This window comes from Scomber japonicus, chromosome 15, assembly GCF_027409825.1.
Source record: "Scomber japonicus isolate fScoJap1 chromosome 15, fScoJap1.pri, whole genome shotgun sequence".
NCBI lineage: Eukaryota > Metazoa > Chordata > Actinopteri > Scombriformes > Scombridae > Scomber > Scomber japonicus.
The window spans coordinates 14,274,548-14,290,885 of NC_070592.1; the positions used below are offsets into that span (position 1 = coordinate 14,274,548).

Consider the following 16,338-nt stretch of genomic DNA (forward strand, 5'->3'; position numbering starts at 1 on the left):
TATAAGAATGTAATTAGCTATGATGTAGAATACACATGGTTGAGACTGTCCATAATTTACCTGTGCATATTGGCATATTCCCACTCCATGTCCCATTTTGAGTGCACGTCCTCACAGGTGATCCATCCTCCTCCATCCTGTATCCTGGTTGGCATTGGAAGGAAACATTCTGACCAATCGTAAAGTCTTCACCATAGCGAAGGCCGCTAGCTGGCACACCTGGATCCCCGCAGTTTATCACTATGGAGATGTTGAAGGTGGTTGGATTGGAAGAAATGAATGATAATTCAAATGATAAGGAATGAAAAAAGGGACAAAGAAACAAAGAAAGGGACAACAAAGGTAAAAGAAGCAAAGAAACAGACACAACAGTAGAGTTAGAGAGAAGAGAACAGGTGCTGTTACATCAGTTAGTAAGTTAGTTTTTTGCTTTTACATTTCTTTGTCCTTTTAATCACTGTTTTTAAAACATGAAATATATCAGACATTATATTGGCAAACTACAGGATCATGAATGAATCTCACAGGATTTTGCCTCAGGACCCTGTCCACACAAAAATTTTGTGACAAAAGAGAGAGATAAAAGAGATAAAAGTCCCCATTTATATATAATTACTGCGCTTGTGTGCATATATAGGGAATCTATGATCAGATGTGTATGATATCTTCATATTCCTTTATTGGCTTCTCTTCTCATGAATGAAACAACAGTGATATTAAAATGGCTGAGGTTGTCCTGGGACTCTTTTAGGGAGCATTAGGATTCCCCTGACTGTACAAAGCACTGTCCTTCATAGTCTAATAGTGGTTTAAATGCCTTTAAACCTACCCCAGATACTGTCATGCCTGTTAATAGATGTAGTGTAATCTACTGTAAAAGCCATTTCCTTTAAGTCATGGATTACTTTAAACTTTTTCTTTCCAATATTTAATTTTGGTTCCTCAGCATATCTACTTCTTCTCCTTGTCCCTACCAGATGGATATTTTAAAGGTAATTTATTTGCACAGTGCATTAAAGTCAGAAATGCCACTGAAAATTGGAAAACATTAAGCTGTCACTCCTCATGTGAAACTAAGCAAAGTTAAACTCACATAAGTCATAATGCAGAAATGTATTTAACAAGGTATAAGCTTAGTATATTAATCGTCAATGTTATACGCCATTCATAGCAAGCAGGCTGTGAAACATACAGCACTGATTATTCAACTGATATTTCACATGGGAACAGAATGTTATAGTTTATGGTTATTTACACTTGAGAATTTTCCCACAGAGTTCAAAAAGCAAATTAGCTAACGTAAACAACGATTAAGGTTTTTTCATGTCACTCTTTAATCTGTGGCAGGAGCATGAAGATTTGAGGCTGAATTCATTACTCAGAGCCTATACTGTCGTAGAATAATTTAAAAGTGGGCATAAAAATGGTTGCAAAAGGCTGGAAAGGCAACCTCATAAACACACATCAGGAGTTTGGAGAGGTTTATGGATTGCAGACTTGACGTCATTGCAAAGCAAGGATTTAACACTCTGATTATGTATAATAAGTAATACCTAAAGCTGACACCCTGCTCTTTAGCCTCCAACACACTTCATGAGTTTGAATTTAAAATTAGAAAGGATGTAACAAAAATGTATTGCAGAAATCTATATGTACTAATGTAGCTTCAGATATTGTTAAAGTTATCTATGAATTGATGCATCAGCCATCCGTTAATACACAAAAGATATCTTACTGGAACAGTTGGGCTGTGCTCCTGACCAGGTCCCGTTGGCCTGACACAACCTGGTGGTGGCACCGGTGAGCAGGTAGCCATCCATGCAGGAGTAGATGACAGAGTGAGAAAACGTTGTTCCATCCAAGCGATATACTCTGCCATTACTGGGGGTGCCAGGGTTACCACACTGGACAGCTGGGGAAAAATGAGAGAATTAGGGAGAGAAAGACTTGTGCATCTAATTGAGTTTCAGCTCTATGACTAACTGTGCTCATTCAGTTTTTTAAGTAGACTGTGCAGCACATGGATGGATCTATAACTGGGTCAGTGTCAAGGTGCTAGTTAGGAGAGGTTGAGATTATTTAAAAAGGCTCTCCCTACGTTTACAGAAGGGCTGCGTGCCGGACCAGGTCCCATTAGGAAAGCACATCCTCTCAGAAGAACCAATAAGATCATAGCCCTCTGTGCAGCTGAAGTAAACCTTGGAACGGATCCTAAAATCAGTTTGTTCCCTTGAACCATGGGAGGGGATGCCAGGATCGCCACAGGAACCAGCTGTGTCGCCTAAAGGGAGAGAAACAGGGAGAAAAAAACCCCCAATAAGAATAAAGCCCATCAAAACTAGAATACTTGAATCAACTGCAAGCAACAGCTGCATCCTCTATAACACAGGCTATTTTCAATGCCTAAATGAAAAATAATGAACCAAAGAAATAAAATGAAATACAATACACATTGAAATTTGTATTGCCTTTTTATGTATGCATTTCATGTGTCATAATTAAATAAAAAGCATGTTAAAAGCACAATAATTGAGCCTTTTGTCTTTAATAAGTAAATGGATTGTTTGGCATGGATTTTCCATGCCACATTAAATCAAATCACAACCAAGTGGGTAGGTATAGTCGCCAATCTGAAAGTGCCTTAAACCTGCATTTTCTCTAATGTCCAGCAGGGGGCAACACCATCAGTTGCAAAATGAAGTCTGATTGTATGGAAGTCTATGGGAAAATGACAACGTTGATTACGTAATGTAACCATAGTATAATTCCAGATTCACAGAATATACAGTACCAGTCAAAAGTTTGGACACACTTTCCCATTCACATCAAAGAGAAAGTGTGTCCAAACCTTTGACTGGTACTGTATGTGTAGCTGCTGCTATTTCACAGTGTGTTTTCAGTTCATAAAAGGTAGTTTTAAAATGTTGTTGGTCTTCAGTGTTTAGTTGTACTAAATGACCCTTGAAGGAGATAGCATTTCAGTTAGACCAGAAAATTACATTTTGTTGTAATGATTTTAAGCCTATTTTTCAATAGTGAAAATTAGCCCAGTTAACCATAGAGTGTAAATGCACCATTCTAACAAAGCTAGAAGCTATTGAGAGGGTAAGCTCCAACCTCTTCGGTGATATCACAGTGAATACGTCCATGTGTTTTTTTTAGAGTTTACGCTCACAACACAGAGTACAAAGTGAAGAGGTGTACAAAACGTTTATTTATTTATTAGTTTTCATGAGGAGGTGCGGGTGAGCTTTTTCTTTTTTGAGATGGAGAAGCATGCCAAAATGAAAATCAACTGTCCAATCACAGCTTGGAAGGCGGGGCTTTTCTGTGTTGATGACAGCCTTGATAAACTGCCTTTCAGGAGGGATATTGCTGTACTATTAATTGCATATACACTAACACTTGTGATTAAGTATACTAATAAAATGAAACAATACAATAACTGTAACTTATATCAATAAGTTACTGACACAGCATTGTAAAGTGAAAGTTGACTACGGTATATGTTTCCATTTATGAAGTGAATACATTCTTAGGGTCCTTAAAAAGGTACTGCACACTAAAATGTCTTTTTGAGGTCTAACCTAAATTATATGACTGTACTGTGAAGAAACATTTCATGGGTTGAAAATGGCTCAACCTGTCATCTGCTGTTTAAAATCAACCCTGAAAAGGCAAGGCCAATGGTGACATGATACTGTCAACCGTTTGGGAGATCTCTACATCATAACATTTATATAAATGGTAGAATGATAATGCAAACCTCCCCAGCACCTGCTCATTTTCAAATATATACTGATAGAAAGAGACAGTTTTAGCTTCAACAGCTAACAGCAGTGCTGGCCTGATGGAGGACATCTTTCAGTCTGCGACTGTCTGCGGGAGGAAGAGCTGTTGACAGCCACTAAAACAACAGATATCCTGCAGCCCTTCAACTCTCCGGCTGTCTGCTCCTGTGGTTATCAGCCGGTAAAATCTTGTTTTAAAATGTTAAATCGTAGGGTAACTGGATCCCAGTCGAAACTTTCTCTCCTGTCTGTCTGTTGAACCTGTCGGCTACAGAGCAGAGCTGCATAGCGGAGCTGTGGACAGATTCGGTGATAGTTACTGTTACACTGTGACTTAACATTTTAAAACAAGATTTTACCAGCTGATAACTGCAGGAACAGACAGCTGGAGAGTTAAAGGCCTAGAGAGTGACAAGCAGCATATGTTTGCCTTAAGACCGTATATGTGTATATGTGTACTGACGGTTGCATCGTAGGTGGGTGGGGGGTATGTGTGTGTGTATGTGATCCCTCTTTTGCCCTTGTGGAGCCGCCTGGTCAGCAAATACTGCCTGACAGACAGAGCACGCTCCTGGGAACACATAGACCCACACATTTGTACAGAAACACACACAGTCACCCAAATACACACATGTGGAAAAATATGTTATAAAAAATATGAACCTAAGTAATTTCTGTTAGTTTAAGATAGCAAATAGATCACAGAATGAATATGTTACTTTTTTCCCTGTCATTTTAAATGTATTAGCATTTACAGGCATTAATTCAAGGTTTGCAGCAAAATACATTGTGTGATAAACAAGTATCCTAAGAACTTTCCAAATGTACCTGCAGTGTTTTTGTGATTTTCTTCATACTTTTGACAAATAACTTAATTCAGAAATATCTCTGTTTGCTCTACACTGAAAATATCTAGAGGCTTGCTGCCAAATTTAGTTTACACATTCCATAGACACAACAACTAATGACACAACATCTTTTGCCTCAGGATTTCAGACGGGTTTTCAGATGGAAACAAATAAGCCTCTGCTGCTTCCTGTCATCGTTATTTGTCTTTAAAAGCGCTGGCAATGATCAGCAAAAGGACGTATGATTTTACTTTCTGAATATTGAGAACACATTGAATCTGCTTCTCAGAACACAGCATCTACACTTCTTGTGGGATGTGGGCACACACACACACGCACACACACACACACACACACACACACACACATACGCACACGCACGCACACACACACACACGCACACACACACAGCTCCAAAGTCACCATGCAGCCTCAGGCGAATCTGGTCCCAACAGGGAAACAACCAATCTACCTGGTGTCACTGGTGCTAGCGTATGTGTGCATCTGTGCAAGTGTGTATGCAAGTCTCTGCGCATTGTATAAAACTAATCTGTCGTTTCCCTCAGGTGACTTTGGAAAAACCACTAATCGGTGACACACACATTCATCTGCACTCACACATAAACATCTATTGGATTGAAAGATTTTGGCTGTATGCTGGCTTGAATAAATTCATTGGGTACTGAGGTAAAGCTCCTTTGCCCAGGTTTACACGGGTACTCATAAATCTGAAAAAAGCTATAACATTTCCAATCATCTGATTCAAGGACTTACTGTTGGTGGTTGAGCATGGACGAGAAATGGTGAGTGTGATGTCGTTTCTTATAATTATTTTCCAAGTGGCAATGCAGTAACTAGAGTTATAAGGAATTTTTGGAAATATGCTTATTCGCTTTGGATACCACTCACCATTTAACAAGAAGCTACAGCTGGGAGACAGTTAGCTTATCTTAGCATGACCCAAATGGCTTTCTCTATTGGTGGTGAGATTATGAATCTGTGGGTCACCTCCCTTCGCATGTCTGTCTCTAGAAGGAAGCCCCAATCTCCCTGCTCCGGGCATAGTACAGCAGTTCTGACATTCCCCTACTGTTAGGAGAACAGTGGATTGCTCCCTCCAGGTAGGAAGTGGGTTCATGTGCGGGACAGTTATGGTGAAGAGGGAGCTGAGCCCGAAGGCAAAGCTCCGAATTAACCAGCTGATCTATGTTTCAGTCCTCACCTACGGTCACAAGCTTTGCATAGTAACGGAAAGAATGAGATGGTGGATACAAGCAGTTGAAATGAGCTGGTTGGGTTCACTCTTTGAAATAAGCTAAGGATCTTAGACATCTGCTTCCAAAGGAGCCAACTGAGATGGTTCGGGCCTCTGATAAGGATGCCTGTGGGGCGCCTCTCTTTTGAAGTTTTCTGGGCATGTGCAACTGGTAGGAAACCCCAGGGTAGGCTGAGAACTCGCTGAAGGGAATATATATTACATTTGGCTTGGGAATGCTTCTGCATCTCCCAGGAGGAACTGGATGACAATTCTCTGAGAGAGATGTTTGGAGTACCTTGCTTACCCTGCTTCGTTTGCAATACGACCCTGATAAGTGTCAGGAAAATGGATGGATGGATGGAATGACCCTTAAAACAAACACAACCATACAGCAACCAGTGGACCTACTTGTTTAAAGTAAGTATATTAATGCCTCAAATGCCTAAAATGTGGGTGGTAACATAACCAACATTACATCAGAAACATACTTATTGCTTATTAACTGAATTGTGGAGCTAGCATTGCTAACTTGTGATGAGCTCTGGCACAGATCTGCAAGGTAAAAACCATGAATCACTACTTCTTAAAATATTACCCTCACTCACCCTGTATCTCCCCCAGGCAATTGCTGTAAATAACAATGTATTCTTATTCAAGTTGTCTGCAATGTGTTTTCAGTCAGTTTGTTATATAAGCAGCACCTGGGAGCCTCTCAGTCTGGAGAGCCATAATCATGCTCCCAGCCAGCCAACTGAGAACCATCTAACTTAGACGGTTTGATGATGGAAGGTAAGGTCGCTCTCTGTCTGGAGAGACAATCTACCTTAATAAGTGGTGAGGTATGCATATACAGTGATTCCAGCAGGGAGGAAATATGCTTGTGTAAAGCAGTTTACAGAACAATGACAGTGGTGCATATACAGCTCAGCAAATTCACTTATAATCCACTCACTCAAAAAAGACAATGAAACTGATGCTAGGAAGAAAATGTAGGGAATGTGTTAAGATATATTTAAACATCTAAATATTAATATTCAATATTTAAAGATCATCTACCAATCCTTCCTTTCACAAATATATTTCCAGTGCTTTTCCTCTTAACCCCTTTTCACAGAAAAGCCACAAAAACGGCTTAAATTAGGAATTAAATGAGGTTTACAACAAGGTTAAATTCAATTAAGAAGAGTCTTCTTGACAGAACAGACATGCACATGGTTAAAGGTCCACGGCTGAGGTGTGTGTGTGCATGTAGAGGAAGGTTATGCTCCACAGCTCTTTTAACTGACAGCTACTGATTTATTCTTTTTTCATGGACCCACTCTACCCCCTATCTGTCCATCCATCGCTCCCATTATCTCTTCAATTGAATGCAAGACTGTAAAAAAAAGTGTGCCTGCAGGATGTAAAGGCATGAAATGCTCCACAGTCTGTTGATTTTACATATTTTAGATATCTCGCCTATTCATCTCCAACTCCTATCCATACATCTCTTCTTTTGATAGGATGGAGTCTGAACTTTGTATATTCAATAGAGGTTAAAATGGTTACCAGAGCAGAAGGGCATGGGGGCACTCCACATCCCATTGAGCTGACAAGTTCTGGATGATTCTCCTTTCAGCTGTCTTCCACCCAGACAGGAGTATCGAACCGTTGAACCAAATGTAAACTTATCTCCACTCAGCACACCGTTAGGGGGAGAGCCAGGATGACCACAGTCCACAACTAGAGATCCAGAGAGAGAGAGGGAGAGGGAGAGAGATGGAGGGAGGATAGACAGCTCGTTTCAGCTCAATACAGTTTTGCAAGAAGAGCTGCAGTGACTGCTGCTAAGAACTACACACACAGATTCGGTAACTACAAAATGGATTTAAGATTTAAGGTACCCTTTGAACTAGGCATTTATTTGCTCAGTTTTTTCTATAGTTTTCTACTCCAGATAACATTAATGGAATTCATTGCACCCATTGTTATTCTTTGTCTTCAACCGTTTTGGAACTACAACTCCCACAATACACTGAGGGATATGGAGTATTGTGAACTCCATTTCTCTAGCCTATATTTGACAATTTTGCACCATATAAAGTCATGCCAAATGAACCCCTAGCAGTTCCTGTTTGCACTGCAACTGTCAATGGATTATTACACTGAATAAAAGTCAAAACACAAAGATTAGACAGAAGATAAGAACCTGCAGTTATAAGGAGCATATTTTTAAAAACGTACTTTAAAGTGGATTATGGACATTATTACCACATCTGAGCCATAGCCCAAGTAAGTGTAAGTCACATTGAATATAACAAGATATATATCACGCCTGTGTGTTCAGATTTGACTGAGTTATGGCTCTGAGGAGAAGCGGTGTGCTTATTGAGACAAATTGTGTCCATTGGGTGCAGAGGGTGAACAAAAGGAAACAATGTCAGAATATATAATCTAAATCCAATTCCACTGCTGCCTGTCCTATAGTCCCATCAGGTTAAAATATAGCAATAAGGGTCATACTAACCTATACATTCAGGTAGAGGTTTGTCCCATTGTCCAGTAGGCTGACATGTGAGTACAGGTGATCCAAACAGATAGTACCCAGGGTTACAGTCGTAGAAAACCACAGTGCCAAAGGTAAAGTTCCCATGCTCTATTTTACTCTGCCGAATGGAGTTGGCCGGTATGCCTGGATCAGAGCAATTGACCACTATACACAGAGAGACACAGAGATGGACACACACAAATACACAAACAGAGGGATAAAAAAGCATGTGTTATTTGGCATGAACCTGGGAGGGTCATTTCTCCTCCCCCACCTCTCCTTTATTTTCCCAGTGAACTGTACCAGGGTTAAAATAATATAGGGCATGATTGGAAGGTTGTGGTGAAGAAGGAAGGACTGATTAGGGTTTGTGTTTAAAAGGGTAAAAATATTGGTAAATGTCACATGATTCCATGGTAGAGACATGGTTTGTATGTCCTGGATCCAGCCTTCATGCAGAGTAATGACTTGTTATCATTGTGCTGCACTTTGTTTATGTTACATGACTCATTGGCCCTTCATTCTGTAAACCAGGCAGGATGCTGATGATGATAGTTTCTGTGTAAATGTTCTTATTGCTACACTTTTTGGAGAACAATCAGTGTGAGAGATTTATGTTTGATTGCAAATAAAACTCTTTCACAGGGCAGGAGCCAGGAAATGGTTGAGAGAGATGCAGATGATCAAATCTACCTCAAAACTTCTTGAAAATACATTTCTGTCATAATGAGTTTTCATGGGAATGAAAGGATTGGGATTAATAAGGATGGTGGTTATAGTAAACAGGTGATGAGAGTAAATAAGAATAAGAGTTGAGGTGGTATAAAAGGTTAGGGATAAATAAGGTTAGGGGTGAATACACTTAACTTTTCTCCCCACCTTTACACGTTGGGGGCGGGTGGCTCCACTGGCGATTGGCTTGACACTTAGCGCGTGCGGGCCCCTCCATTTCATAACCCCGATTACAGACAAAGCTGACCACATCATTGAGGTTGAAGCCATTTCCCACCGTACGACCATATATGGGACTTCCTGGATGGCCACAGCTGATTGCTGTAGGGAACACAGTATGAACACATGTACCTGCATACAGATTCTCTATTACATTTAATCATATCTACTTAAAACTGTGCATAACAAATACAATTAGCATATTTTAAAGAATATGGTTAGGCTCATTCTAAATGAAATGTATTCTGTATGAAAAGACCAAGACCCTTTGTTTGTATTAAAGACAGTAAGTAATTTCCTATATATAGGATTTATAGTTTTTTACACAAACAGGATTGATAGTGCATATGTTGAGGACTATTTTCAGCTGTGGATTAATACATTAATACACATTTACAGCAATATTGAATATTTATGGACATATGTGTGATGAACTCATACTCATAAGCTGTAGTGCTATTGTTGATGGTAACGAAGGAAAATGTCACCCAGTGCAACTTTATGGCTTACTGTTTTTACAGTTTTGGACAATAATGAAAATCTATGGTACAGAGATATCAGACGTTAGTTTAATGGATTTAATATTGGTTTGGTGCTTATCATATGACACTTTAGAGAGTGAATTCATGCATGATAGAAGTCAAAAGCATTAGCTATGTCACCTAACTTGAACTAGCTTTACAAAGCAGCAAAGCTCAAGTGTTTTTCTCAGTACATTTTAGCCATCTGAGACATGGCTATGATTTAGCTATATCTGTGTCCTGAATTAATATTTCTGTAAGTAAAACCAAACTGTGCTATTTCTGAAGTCTATGCCACATACTGGTAGGTGCAGCTGACCACTGATATGATTAAGAAGCAACACTATTTCTTAAAGTTTTAGCTTTTCATAAACCTCTCATCCCATTACAAAAATCCTATTCAGCAAGATTTCTTCTTGATATAAAGCCAAAAAAAGACAAGAACCTAAACCAGAGCTGAAATTTACTATAAATGCCATGTAGACACTTCTCTGACTAGAAAACCACAAAAAGGACAAGATGTGGACCACTCATAACTCCTACAGTAATTCATAAATAATCACACAAACATCAGCAGACTTCTAGAGCTAGCTGGTATCATATTTTCATCATTTTGGAAACATTACCACTCTCAATCTTCAGTATTAGTTTTGAGTGTCCTCTGTCTGGCATTGTGTGTTATAATTATTCATTGTTAACTTCATTCACTGGGGCTTCTTAAAAGTTTGTCTGTGTCTCTTTGTGTCTTCAATGTGCTGACAACAGTGTTTTGATGTTTATGTAAACACATAGTTTACAGTCTCTGCCAACCCTTCTCTCAAACACTCCCCCTTTAAATGTATTGCTTTGTAATGAGGACAGAAGAGAGGGGAGGAGAGGAGAGGACAGAAGAAGAGAGGAGAGGACAGAAGAGAGGAGGAGAGGAGCTTGACCAAAGTAAAAGAAAATGGGGGAAAATATAGGCTGGGTGGGTGGAGAAGTGAACAGGGAAACTGAAGAAAAGAGAGAAAGATACAGCACTAGAGGAGGAGAAGACAAAACAAGAGAAAAAAAGAACAGCAGAGGTGAAGAGAGCAGAGGAGAGATGATAAAGACAAGATGGGAGTGAAAGAGAAGAAGCCAAGGTCTGTTTTTAGTTGATCAGTGAGAATCAGAAGTTTGTTTGCTTTCCAAAGATACAAATTTATCTGACACCGTCAGCATTCCCTGCAGTTACACACACACACACACACAAACACACTCACACACACAACCACACAGATACACACACAAACACACGCACACACGCACATCATATTCTCATCATAATTCTGTGTTTGTGTCTCTAAACAAGAGCCTCTCATCTCCATAATTACAGTATAATTTGGCTGTAAAATGATTTCCCTCAATAACTCTTGCATGAATAACCTCAATAAAAACCTCAATAAACCTCAATAAAAACAGCATAGCACAGAAACACCCCCAGACACACAGATGGATACACACACTCTCATAACCAGATAGACACAGATGTCTGCACTGCCCAAACACACATACACACACAAAAACATACACCTGAATTGAAGTTTCTATATTGAACATTTCTTTTTGTTTCAAGGTTCATAATCAAAAACAACCTCACAGAGAAAATAAATCATTTTTCATGTGCCTGTAACACTATGAGCTTCATCTTTAAAGTATTGTTCTTAATTTAGCGAACAAACGGGCTGTCTCTCTTGGAAAAAAAGTGCCTATAATTGGCTTGAGATAGCACTCATCATCACCACCTAAACTGTGCCCAGTTGCTGCCTAAAAACATTCATGATGCTCACAGCAAGTGAACAATTTTAGAGGATTTTCACAGTAGCCTGGATATGTCAGAGCTTTCTGTTTTATCCTCAAGCCCAGCTATTTATCTCGTCCAGGCCACACTAGCAGTTGGGCCCCCTAGCCCTTTATATAGGACTGCTGGAGTGAATCTGCAGAACCATCACTATTGGGCAAGTACCTCTGAGACAGAGATATTTCTCAAATGTGAACCTCACGCTGGCTGTTTTCAAACAAAAGGTTTATTCTAAATTATTTCATTTCCTTTTTTTAAATTTGGATTTTTTTGCCCTTGATGAAACTTGACAGGGGTTTATCAGCTCTACCAGACAAACTCCCTCACTGGAGACTTAGCTGCTGTGTTGTTCTGGTTATAGGAAGTGAAGAGAGAGAGAAAGAAAAAAAAAGGTTTATTTGGTTTCACATAAAATATCTGGCTCTGGACATTGTTCAAAATTATATAAGACAAGGGTAGCAATACATTTCTTTGCTGATCATCATTTTTCCTCCCAGCAAGGACATCAAATTATTGTTTCCAGCAAGTGATCACTGTAACGCAATATCACACGCTGTAATTCTGCCCTAAAGTATGTAATTTGATGATGAAGTATAAAATGTATGAATCTTACTGTCTGTTTATATACAGTTCTACACTGTTCATTGATCGGGTTGTTTTTGTAATAATCAAATACACAAATAAAAATAACAACAACTTGGATTCTGTTTTGTGTGTTGCTATCCATCTGCTGCAAACACATGAATGAGCACACACACACACACACACACACACACGGACGCAGAAACACACAGAAACCCCAAAGGATCATTTCCAGTTAGTCGTCCCTGAATTTTTATTTCTATTACTGAACCACAGCAAATGTATGACTGCAGGTGGTTTTTAATGACATGTTAGATCAAATCACATCCAAGGCTACACTTCTCATTTATTACTTCCCATGGAGTCTGTCCACCTTGTTCAGCTGTCGAGGACATTTTTGTCAATGGCCATCTGTTTATTTCTATTCTATTTTCAAGGCATTTGGTAAATATCTATTCTACCAACTCTTCATTGTCAATAAAACCCAATAAAATTCATCATTGAATCACTACAAAGTTGATTTATCCCCTACACACTAGAAGATATACACATAGAAGATTTTGAAATGTACTCACACACAGTCCATTTCACCATGTTTCAGCATTATAAACTTTTCACTTTCCAGAAGTAAGCTCATCCCTAAGGGAGTTTGGGGAAGCTGAGTTTATGCTCACAACTGCTAACTAGGAACAAATTATGTCAGCAGATATAATTTGTAAAGGGATGTATTTAAGAGCTAGTTAGTGTGCTTAGCTCAGTGTGTGCATTAATAGCATGTGGATCACACTATTTTTTATAAAATATGTATAAAAACTGATGGCATAGGGTATAAACAATATGTGAGTGTTTGTATTTTGTTGAACAGACAGGCAACCGTAAAGACACAGGTTGTCATGGAGACTGTGATCTCTGTGGTAAAGGTTTAGGTTAGTTGGTTCGTTCAGATGAATCTTTAGTTTGTGTTCAATGCGTGGTTGTGTGCTTTTCTTACGTATGCAGACGGGTAGCTGTCCAGACCACTGGTTGTCCTGGAGACAGATTCGAACTGATGAGCCTATTAGTCGAAAGCCAGGCAGACACTGATACACGACCGTGTCACGGTAACCAAAGTTCTCCCCTATGACCTGGCCATTTACGATGCTTTCTGGGATCCCACAGTGACCGGCTGAAAGAGAAGCAAGGACAGATTTAGACTGTAGATAATACTAAACAGATATGCTGTTGTAATGAAACCATAGTTAATGTGAAAATGTTGCATTAACTTCAGCTGCATTGTCTACAGTACTTGCAATTTTATTCTAATATTATATTAAATAAGAATTGTCATGTTATGCTTTGTGTCTGTTCTGTTTGCCTGTTTAGTTTCTTTTACTTATTTTTGTAATGATAGAGGGATAGCTAGTTGTCCTTCAGGTATGCAAATAGTGCTGTTATAACTAAACTATACCTTAAAGACTTATTGTACCCATGAGAAGAGTTCTCAGACATTTTCAGGGACACAAAGACAATGAATTGGAAAGGGAGGCTGCACTTCAACAATGGGATTCTCAGTGGAGTGCTAAACCCAAGATCCAGTGAACATGTTCCAAAAAAAAAAAAATATGAAAAGGTTGCACATCTCAAATGTCAAGCAGGACAAAATACTAACATTTCACTTGTTTATTTTGCTGACAACAGAAAAACGCTTACATGTTTTGGCACAGAGCCTTTTTCAGTGCCTTTGAAATATGCAGGTGCAATTCGGTAATATATAGAAGGGCAGAGTTAATACACATCTAGGAGTTGGACACAGTTCTTTAGGAGCCACTCATTTCATTTTTATCCCATGGTTGTAGATACAGGGACCAGACACAAGTATGTATTTAAATCTGCTTTAACCTCCTTTCACATGCAAAATGAAGCTTCACAGAGCTATTATTAAGACCATACACTAGATGGCAATAAAGGGACATAGATTACAAACAGTCTTAATTTAAAAAGCATTTTAAACTGTAGTCAATGTTAAGTCCATTTGGTGTTGAGGTATTGAGTGTGGATATCCAAAGCAATTCTGCAAATATCCACCCATGTTTCTTGCTCCATAGAGTAGGGATTAAAAACAACATCATGTGCAAAAATGTGACTGAAAGTAAGACCACAAGGCTGACTGGTAACTGGTACAGATGTGGTAACTGTGTCTGCTGCAATAATACTGTACAACTAATAGGAAATTGTTCAGTTGTCCCCACATTGGGTTGAAAATATTAATTTGGGAATTTTATTTACATGTTATTGTGTCCCTGTGGTCTAGCACATGTTGAACAATCCAGTTATAGTTAAATGTGATAAACCCTATCACGTACAATAAGAAGCTTCACAAAACGCTGTTTCTGGCCATCACTGATTCACTATTGAGGCGGTACACTAGATGGCAATAAAGGGACGTAGATTACAGTCTTAATTTAAAAAGCATTTTAAGCTGTAGTCATTATTAAGTCCATTTGGTGTCATAGTACCGAGTGTGTATATCCAAAACATTTCTCTCTGGGACAGTTTCTTCAGAACATCACGTCCTCGAGTAGGCATCATAAATTTCTCTATTCCACAGAATTTTAATGAGGAGGGTGAACTGTGAATTGCTTCAGCATAATGTTTTGCAATTGCATAATCCATCTTGCCTTTACAGATTGCAGTTTTGTGCTCTGATATTTGTTGTCTAAAGGGTCGTTTGGTTTGTCCAATGTATGCTAGACCAGAGGGACATAATAACGAGTACATGACATGAGTTGATTTACAGTTTATACATTTTTTCCCAGTGTGGAGAAGAATGAACGGTTTCTTATTTGTTGTATTGTTGCACAGTTATCATAGCTTGCCACTTGATGTCAGCTATGTGGTCTTGATTTCAGTCATAGTTTTGTACATTACATTTTTTTAAATTCTTGGTGCTCTCCTGAATGAGATAATGGGTGGGGCTTCTCAGAAATGTAATGTAAAGCCTCAATACTATGACACCAAATGAACACAACAAAGACTACAGTTTAAAATGCTTTTTAAATTAGGACTGTTATCTACCTGTAATTTATGTCCCTTTATTGCCATCTAGTGAATGGTCTTAATAGTGAATCAATGACGGTCCGAAACAGTATTTTGTGAAGCTTCACCTCATATGTAAAAGAGTTTAAATCAGATTTAACTACAACTATCTGAGATGTGCTACCTTTTCATATTTTTTGATACAAAGACAATATCATCCAAACTAACAGTAACATTTTGCGTGTGTCAGGGAGTTTTAAACACACCTCAACATCTGCTAAAAATCTTTTGTAAATGTGTAAAAGTAGAGGATTGCAGCTTGGAACAGGGTTCATATTTTATTTGAGAAATGTGACACACACATATCAAAGTGAAAGCATAACAAGCATTCTACCTTCACAAAGTATTGGAAGATTTGTCATAAATTGCCTCTCATGTACTATAAAGGCTTAGATGGTCAGTTGCCGCCTAACAACATTTTCACAGCTGCGTCAATGTTCACTGTTCCTTCAAAAGCATCCAACTTTTAAATGAAGATGTCCTTGTGCTTTTAAAGAATTTGAGTTCAAACAGGATTTTTAAAACCTTTTTAAACCCTGATAAGATGGTAGATAGATACTTTATTAATCCCAAAGGGAAATTAAAATACCAGATCAGATTCATTGCCAGAGAACCGATTGATGCGGAGAGCTGATGCAAGATTATGAAATGGCATTTACAAAGAAGAGAGGAAAAGTGTATTTTCACTTGTCGGAGAGTTTGTATTGAGTATTGATTTTATTCTTTACAGTAGGTAACCCCTGCATTGTGTCCCTGATGTCAACAAATGCTCACAATTCAAAGGCAGCCGAGGAAGTGGAAGAGACAGAGAAGGAAGGAGAGGTTGACTCATATCATCTTTGTCATTTCACATTGTCTTTGAGGTGTTACTGGAGTTAAAGGGCATAACTCAAGTGAGTCACACACTTTACTTTTTTGAATATATTGCACAACTTTGTAAAACAGTAAGAGCCTACCCCACAG

General features: G+C 38.7%; 1 protein-coding gene across 1 annotated transcript in view; it reads right to left on the reverse strand.

Annotated features, from left to right (window-relative positions):
* Window positions 1–16,338, reverse strand: part of LOC128373891 (CUB and sushi domain-containing protein 3-like) — a 276,110-nt gene that overhangs the window by 13,121 nt on the left and 246,651 nt on the right. The window contains exons 54-61 of the mRNA XM_053334086.1: window positions 15,965–16,005; window positions 13,292–13,493; window positions 9,304–9,477; window positions 8,404–8,589; window positions 7,446–7,619; window positions 2,099–2,281; window positions 1,736–1,912; window positions 61–240 (exon numbers count right to left, since the gene is read on the reverse strand). Of these exons, the coding sequence (XP_053190061.1) occupies window positions 61–240; window positions 1,736–1,912; window positions 2,099–2,281; window positions 7,446–7,619; window positions 8,404–8,589; window positions 9,304–9,477; window positions 13,292–13,493; window positions 15,965–16,005 (1,317 nt within the window). The remainder of the gene's footprint in view (window positions 1–60; window positions 241–1,735; window positions 1,913–2,098; window positions 2,282–7,445; window positions 7,620–8,403; window positions 8,590–9,303; window positions 9,478–13,291; window positions 13,494–15,964; window positions 16,006–16,338) is intronic.